The 8,663-nt window shown below is 33.2% G+C and overlaps 1 protein-coding gene across 2 annotated transcripts in view; it reads left to right on the top strand.

Moving 5' to 3' along the window:
• The window catches only part of WDR20 (WD repeat domain 20), a 46,368-nt gene extending 38,405 nt beyond the window's left edge, over positions 1 to 7,963 (top strand). The window contains exon 4 of one of the 2 annotated variants that reach the window (XM_014073138.2): positions 7,218 to 7,963. In XM_014073138.2, coding sequence (XP_013928613.2) covers positions 7,218 to 7,487 — 270 coding nt within the window. In that variant the 3' untranslated portion in view covers positions 7,488 to 7,963. Of the gene's footprint in view, positions 1 to 4,850; positions 5,238 to 7,217 lie in introns of those variants that run through there. The other variant, XM_014073140.2, reaches the window with a different exon arrangement.
• The last annotated feature ends 700 nt before the right edge of the window (positions 7,964 to 8,663 follow it).

The following is an 8,663-nucleotide window of genomic DNA, read 5'->3' on the forward strand; positions in this document are numbered from 1 at the left end:
ATTTGTGGGGAGTACATAATTCTCTTCACTATTGTGTTACAGTATAAATACTACTAGGCACTATTTAAAAGTCACAGGTGAATAAAACAATTTCTTCCTGCTGACATAGAACACTAACACTTGATAGGATGTTGTTTTAGCTTGTCACAATAGTACAATTTATCTTGTGCTTAGATTCTAATGATATCTTTCATATATAAGGCCATAGAGATAGTTTATGAAGATTATTTAGATTAATATTAAAATAGATTGGTCTATTTGAAAATTTGAAAATTAAAGCCATAGAGCTTTCAGAGGTGACAAGCAATGGGGGAAAATGTACACTTTGTAAATACGGTGATTGCCCCCTGGGAGTGTGCTGCATTGTCCTAAATTAAATGCTCTGTGGTGATACCCTGTGTGTAGAGATAAATTGTATTTACCATATAAATGTGCTTGCCGTAATATTATAAAACACAGGTCTAGTCATATGGGATTAGACCTTCTTTTAAAAGTGACCCAACAGTTACCTGACTTATGAATTAAAGACATGCAGTTAATTACTTTTAGGAGTGAAATTTTTAACCAGAACCTGATGTTCTCCATAGGGGGAAGGGAAGAGGATCCAGGAATGGGTGTTGCTCTGCTCTTCTGCCTGGAGACTGAGGCTATCATCTTTTTGGCAATGCCTCCTTTGAATCACCTAATTTTAGAGCAAATTAATCTTGTTCTTTTGTTCTTATATATTGTCAGACTTCATCTATATTCTTCTTTGTGTGTAGAGAATGACCCACCTTATTTGCATAATCTTTTGCCTAAATCTTGCTGCTTCAACTGGAATATTTATTTGACCAAGTTAATTACTTGATTTATTCATGACACTGCATGCATGCTTTTATTTGTTAATCAATCAACATATACTTGGTTTTAAAAAAAATATGCTTGATTTAAAAAATACTGTTGAATTGTAACATTCTTTTTATGAAGATAACTTATGAAAAGTGCTTTGATAAAGAAATATATATGAAAAAATAGATACTATCTCTTAAAATTAGTTCCACCCTCAAGAGAATGTTCCCTTCCCTTTCACAGATTAAAAAAAATCTTACTTTTCCTCTGCCGTGCATAAAAATGAAGTCATTTAACAAGATAAAGTTGTATTAATGAAAATTATTTATTTATGTTCCCTCTGGTAAGGAGCTCAAAAACATTTTAGTGTATTTATCATGAACAGTAAATACTAAATTCATTTCTGATCTGTATTTTAAGCATTCCAGCCCACTGTATGCTCACTTACAGCCTACCTATGTGCACCAGGAAATGCTCAGCTGAAAATAAAAAATTAAGCTAACTTTAGCTGAAGTAGTTACCAAGGAGAATGTGATTCACATTTCTGTATTGTTGGTCCTTTTTCAGTAAGCTAGAGGAAAGGATACTTTTACAACCTCTAGTGAGTGGGATTTGTTTAATCTTTCATGGTAGATATTTTACCGGAATCAGAAGGCAAAATCAGTAAAAGTATAGTTAATTCAAAATGTTTTTCATTTCATCCTTATAATTGCCAGCTCCAGTGCTTTATTCAAGTTCTGTGTACACCTTTGAAGACTAATTCATATTCTCAGAATAGAAATGTTTATAAGGAGATTGAATCTTTGATGTTGAGTTTAATTCTAAATAGAGATAGTTGGAACTTCTTATCAGGATTGCTGTTATAAATTATGAGTATCCAGAATGCTATTTCTGTTTCAGTTTTCTTTGAGGTTACAATCATTCCTTGTTTAGTGCTGCTTCATCTAGCAATTTTTTACAAATGGTAGTGTTCGTAGTAATTTCTTTTAAAAAGTTGTTTTCTGACCAGTTACAACCAAATTTTTATGCCTGAAAATGCCAGAATCTGAGTAATGCTGGCATTGCTGCACAAGAGAACTTTATTTAAATGAAATGGCAGCATCCTACAATTGTTGCAGCATCTTCATTGTCAAATAAGTGGTTTATTTAACAACCATTTGGTTTCTAATTTAAAGAACAAATTGCAGTCACTAAACAAGGAGGTTATTAACATCTGTTGATAGCTGAATGGTGAATAATACGTTTGAAACAACAAATCTAAAATTGATGTTCAAATATTTTTCAATTTTCATGGGCCTGTGTTTTCAGCTGAATGAAACTAAGATTTCCTCTGGCTTGTTTGGAACTTCTTAATGATCTTTTAAATTGTTTTTAAACATGCTTTACAATAAAAAGTCTTATACTCTAAGACTTTAAAAAAATCTAGGCAAACAACCCCCCAAAAATTGTAGGCATTTGCACAGCATTTGCAGAAATATGTTTAGAAAATTTAAAACTAGCAAAAAGAAAACTAGGAAGTTATTTGCAGAAAGATTGTGGAATTATGATTTTGTTACTTGTAAGTTATTTCTACTACTTCATGAGTATATGCGGTTTAGAATAATAAGGATCCTGCATACTTATTAAAGTCCTGAAATAATAGTTTTAAGTAACTTAAAATACACCACAAATGAGAGGTAGAATGTTAAGTTGCTCTTGGTAGATATTAATCATGTCTTATTTGAGAAAATAAAGAAATAATTCAATTACATTATTATTATATCTGAGATCAGGAAATTTGGAGAGAAATTTCTTAATTGCATAGTAATGTCTATTTGTCACAATACTGAATTGTCTGTTAGCACTGATTTTACTTTAGGTAGGGAGGATGGAGAAGTTGCTGTCATTAAAATACTTAGCATATTAACAGAGATCTGATTTCACATTTGCTTATTTTTCATTTCTTCTATTGAATGATATACTTTTTTTTAAAAAAAGTAGGTTCATTCTTACTGACACCTTTCCCCGAGTTTAAATATTAGTAGTGTGTTGAGACTACAGTTCCATGCTGAATTTCTAATGTGTCAGGCAAAGTAATATTGTATATTACAAAGAATGCTTAGCAGAATAATTATTTATTTCTGTCCCTAAAACATATAGAGTGCTCTAAATCAGTTTTACCTTTTTTGCTGGCTTCCACCAGAAAGAGCATCTTAGCTAAAAATAGGTGCTAGTTCTTTAGTGTATGATTCTATTGGCTTACCTTGTTTAGGGCAAATGTTCATTGTAGAACTTTCTGGGTTCACAAACATGCTTGTTTCTTAGCATTTTATCATTATTGGGAGAAATTTAGAAAGAGCTCCTGTAGATTCCAAAGATGTAATTAATTCTATATTAGAAGTAGACTTTAAACTTGAGTCTGACCAACTGTAGCTGTGTGATACAATCTAAGAAAAATATCTGGAAATCTGTATTTTACATTATACAATACAATAGCAGAGTTGGAAGGGACCTTGGGGAACTTCTAGTCCAACCCCCTGCCTATGCAGGAAACCCTGTACCATTTCAGACAAATGGCTATCCAATATCTTCTTAAAGACTTCCAGTGTTGGGGCATTGACAACTGAATTATGAGGGATTCCTACCCACCATCCCCAAACATTTAAAGCTTTTATTGATATTAAACTGTTTATAGCAGGGATAGTCAACCTTTTTATACCTACCGCCCACTTTTGTATCTCTGTTAGTAGTAAAACTTTCTAACCGCCCACCCAGTTCCACAGTAATGGTGATTTGTAAAGTAGGGAAGTAACTTTACTTTATAAAATTTATAAAGCAGAGTTACAGCAAACCCCTACCGCCCACCATGAAAGCTGGAACGCCCACTAGTGGGCGGTAGGGACCAGGTTGACTACCATTGGTTTACAGAATTGTGAAATGTCAGAGACTTGTGCGCATATCAAAAATTAATCTCTTGCTCATATTTTAAGCCCCTGTTGTCAACTTCAAGAATCAGTTTCTGATCACAAAACCTATGGCTTATTAAGCCATAAACTAAAGACGAAATCAAATGTTAGAGGAAAATATGACACAATAGTTGCTTAAAAATTAGTGGACTCCAACTACAGTTCACATCAAATTTGGGGCAGAGTTGCTCATTATGTTTCATTCATGGAGGGGCATTCTTCACTACAATGGCTCATATACTTGAGATTTTCCATGTAATGTCTGAATGAATTACATATCTGCTGAAGAAAAACAGAACATCTGTCAGGTGGACAGACAAAGCCAGAAATGTTTACCTTCCTCATCTAACAAAAAAATTAAATAGATTGAAGCATCTGTTTCTGTCCAAAGAGTACATAAATTGGCTGAGAATCTTCAAATTGCTATTTCAGGCATCAGATTGGAAACCCATTTATTAAGAAATCTTAGTCCGGTAAAAAATGCTTATGAGTAATTGTATTTTATGGGTACAAACTAAACTGCAAGGAGTATAAATAGTCTGAAAGGCGAATTACATCAGCAAATAACTAATTTTTCCCAGCAAAGGGCTCATAATGCAGACACATTTGTAGTTCATTTCCTTTTCTTAATATTATAAGTCCATAACAGAAACTATTCTGTTCAGTTTTATCACATTTTCTGCATAAAGAAACCCAAGTGTTCTATGATTCTGATAAACTCAACATCTGATATAGCATGTAATCTCTATTTTAAGAGTTTCCTGTGAGATGTATGAGAATATTTCTGAAGCCAGTTTGGGAAAACTTTCAGTAGTTTTCATGATACTGTAAGACTTATTGCTTGTCATTCCAGACTGCAACTTGTTATTGCCTTGATCTTCTTTTCATGTCCTAAATCTTGGAACTTGTTTTGTTATATCCAAGTAGAGTTATTCACTAACATTTTTGAATAATATGAACTAAAATTATAAATTGAGTATGCAAATAGTCTGCCAAGAAAAATCTGCAAACATAAGTGTTTAGCAAAGTAAATGTTGCATTCTCTTGCTGGATTAATGTAAACTGCTTTGTTTGCAGGGTGTTTTGCCATCCCAAAACCAGGCCAATTCTCCAAGTGGAACTGTAGTATAGCCATCACACTCCTCCTAGGAAACCTTTGAACACAGAACAAGAAGTAATGACAATGGAACCAGAAGCTGCTGTTCAGCCAGAGAGCATCACAAATTCTTAAAAGGCAGAGTGTTATGTGAATCACATAGTGTTTTACAAAATAATTCTGTAATGAGTTATATTTTTACATCTAATACTTTGAGGCTGCTCACCTAAGGAAGAATTTTGCTTAAAAATGCTTCCTTTGGTGCTACAATTAAAAATCACAATTGCTTTATATTTCAAAGTGTAATTTAATCACATACCTACATTCACACACATCTACACGTGTAAAATAAAATGTTTCTTAAATCCAAGTAAGTTTAATGGTGTTATAAATTAGAATATTATTGTTGAGTTTTTTTTTCTTTGCACTGCTTTTTAAAATTGAAGATGGTTAACCTGAAAAGCTCTCATGGGAAATTAAAGTCATTACTTTCTGGCTTCACAAATGTTAATTCAGGAAGATGGATGCTACAATCATAGGTTTTTCTAAAAAGATTGTTTGCACTTAAATAGCGTAATGCTAGTAGATAATTAATTTTTAAATGGGTGTTTGGGCATCCTCTAAAGTTATGTTATAAAGAAACAAATCCTTTGTATCAAACATTTTATTTTAATAATGTTTCAACTACAGTCAATCTGTATTATATATGTAAATAATGTAATTCAGTGATTGGGGAAATCATTACACTAGTAATTTTAATCATTTAAGAAAGTGATATTTCTAATTCAGAAAATACATATTAAACTATCTTGAATATGCAGTTTTGTTTACTTTCTGTTTAAATCACCCTTGATGTAACTTTTTGAATGTAATATTTTTGGTATGGACATGATTTAAATTCTTGTAGAAAATGTTATTTCTGAAAACACTCAGGTCAGATTTAGGAGCTATTGAACTGGGCTTTTATTAATAGGTGTTATTTTCCTGCACTTTATTCTAAATGGCTTTTCCTCAGTACAGTTTAGAACACTACAAAGTTCTTAAGCCTAGTTTTTAAAATATATGTTAATTAACAATGGTAGTCACCATTTTCATGCATTGGGAAACTATAATTTAATATCTGTTAATGTGATTAGAAACACTAAAATGTTTATTTAAAATTATTGTAACAACAGTAGGTTGCCACTGTAGAATAATGTGCCAAAGTACATAGTTCTCCTGTTTCAATGAAAAATGGATGCCTTGTTGGAGGATAAATATGAGAGTCTGCTGCTTGGTTAGTTCTATTAAACTAATTTTGAACACACTGAAATCTGAAGAATCCCCTTCAGTTTTTTTTTTCCTTGAAGAATATGCTTTCTGCTTGATAGTGGAATTATGCGGCTGAGGATTCCTCTCTGGAGATCAGATCAAGAGGCAGAAATTCCCAATTCTTGTCAAAGTTGTATCAGCATTTCAGCCATTGTGAAGCAATGGCATTTCTTGTAGGGCTGGAGCCTCAGGATCCACATAGAAAAAGAAGCAGAGCTTGCATTGCAACCATTCAATGCTGCTTTCTTCACATCCTTCCTCCCCATCCCCCCAGCTCTATCAAAAGCCCTGATGGTTGGGTTGGTTCCCCCCGCCCCTTGGGCTGAGATGTTGTATAGGTAGTTCCCTCTATCCCCATGCCACTCTTATTTGATGGTGGTTCTGAAGCAAAAGAACTGGGGAAGCAAAGAGCTTATTTGAATACTGGTAGTTGCAACGTAGTCTCCTCACTTTCTGGCTATGGAAAAAGAGTGCTAAAAACTACATGGACCACTTTTTGATAATGTTTCAAGATTGTAGATTTTATGTATATGAATGTCTGTGCAGATAATCCTGCTATTTGCTGGATTTCCACAGTTAACACTGCCTCGCACACTTTTTGAAAGAGTTTCATTAGTGTCTGCAATGCATTACTATTCATTGGGCTACATATAAGCCCTTTTGACATACTCCAAAGTGCTTTTGGGCTTATAGTAAATACTTTCAAAATTAGTTCGAAATAACTAAATAGTGTCAGGCTATTTTTGATTGCATAGTACAAACTGCTAATGAAAGCAAAATAAAAGTGCCATTTTAACTACTGTGCATCGGCAGGTTTAGATCTTAGGTAAGACATTTTTATGCCTTAAGAACAAACTATAGTTTGCTTCACACTTTGATAAGCCTTAAACATGAATTATATATTATAATGCCTGGATTCATACATCATGCTAAGCCAAAACTACATAAGCCATATTATGGCTCAGCACAGTGTGTGAACCAGCTGCTTAAAACCAAAAATTTGGATTTAACTGTGAACACAATGTTTCTCTCCACAGAAGGCATTTCATCCTGTGGAGGCAGAAGGGGCTGCTTTTGCTGAGTCTGTCTCTGCAAAAATGTATTTGGGGGAGGGCAGTCATCACAGAATTGCTTCTTCCCTTTCTGCTGCTGTGAGCCAACTCTGGAAATCGGTATGTATAATTATACTTTTAGAAGCAAGAAACACTGGTTCAACCAAACCATCTTCTTTAGAAGAAGAAATAATAATAATAATAATAATAATAATAATAATAATAATAATAATAATAATAATCACAATTCTGTAGTAAAAGTGTTGTAGAACTAGAAAGCAGGGGAAAAACAGGCTTTAAAAACAGTTAATAATCCTGAGATCTAAGGAACACAAAGTGCAGATAATTCTTTTTTGTTAGTCTAAACCCGTGTCAAGTAATCCCTCTGAAATTTTTTCTGTATGGAGAGTGGAAGCCCCTTGCTTGTGTTTACCTTTGCCTAATTCTGCAAAAGTCCTCACTTTTTGAAAACAAGTACAAAATTACAGCTTTTATAAAATAAAATAGCTTGTCAAGTATCTGGGTAGACTTCAGTGCTATGCTGAAGCATTAAAGAACTGAACAGGAACATTTGGGGAAACTTGTCTCTTCTTACTATGCATGACACTCTCAAGCAGTTGTGCAGGTCTTAGTGTTACCATTTCTTGATTAGGAAGTTACATGCAGCCATCCTTCTGATTATGTTTCCAATTATAAAATCTACAAGCTTTTAAAAAAATATTCCAAGCTGAAATTGACCAACATTCTAAATTTTTAACTCTTTTTAGCGTTTGAACTCATGCAATTCAAAAGCACTTAAATTGTACTGTATTACAAATTATTAATTCAACATGAACAGAGGTTGCCTTCTTGTCAAATATCTAAGCATACCAAAAAGCAATATATGTTCTGAATTTTTCCCTTTTGTTTCCAAAATTGCCAAGTAATTTGTCCTCAACATATGTTAATGGGAGATGAATCTCAGACTTAGTTTCCAATGAAATACAACGTGCTTCTGATTATGCATGTAGATAATAATGTGAGAGTATAATGTACAAGGGTTTTTTATTGTTTAAGGGATGAAATCATAAAATATGTTATTCTATCAAATCAGACGTCTTCATATTGGGTGTGTTTAGCTTGGTGTTGCCTCTTCGGGATAGATATTAAACAGAAATATTTTGTCATCACCTGTGGGAGATTGCACATGACTATCAACAGGCAAAATCTGTTCTTGAGCACTCCCTTCTTGAATGCTCTTAAGAGTAAAACATGTTTTTGACTATTTGAAGAGAGCTTTCAGACATCTAAAGGCAAAGTAGCTGCTTTTCATTCAATAAAACAAAAAATACATAACCTGAATCATTATTTTAGAAGTTTGTAAATTGACTAGAGATTCTATAGTATTTCAACTCTTTAATCCAATCACGATGCACTTTATTCAATAACGTA

Source organism: Thamnophis sirtalis, unplaced genomic scaffold (genome assembly GCF_051295495.1).
Source record: "Thamnophis sirtalis isolate CommonGarterSnake01/CBP01778 unplaced genomic scaffold, rThaSir2_p1.2 scaffold_1, whole genome shotgun sequence".
Classification (NCBI taxonomy): domain Eukaryota; kingdom Metazoa; phylum Chordata; class Lepidosauria; order Squamata; family Natricidae; genus Thamnophis; species Thamnophis sirtalis.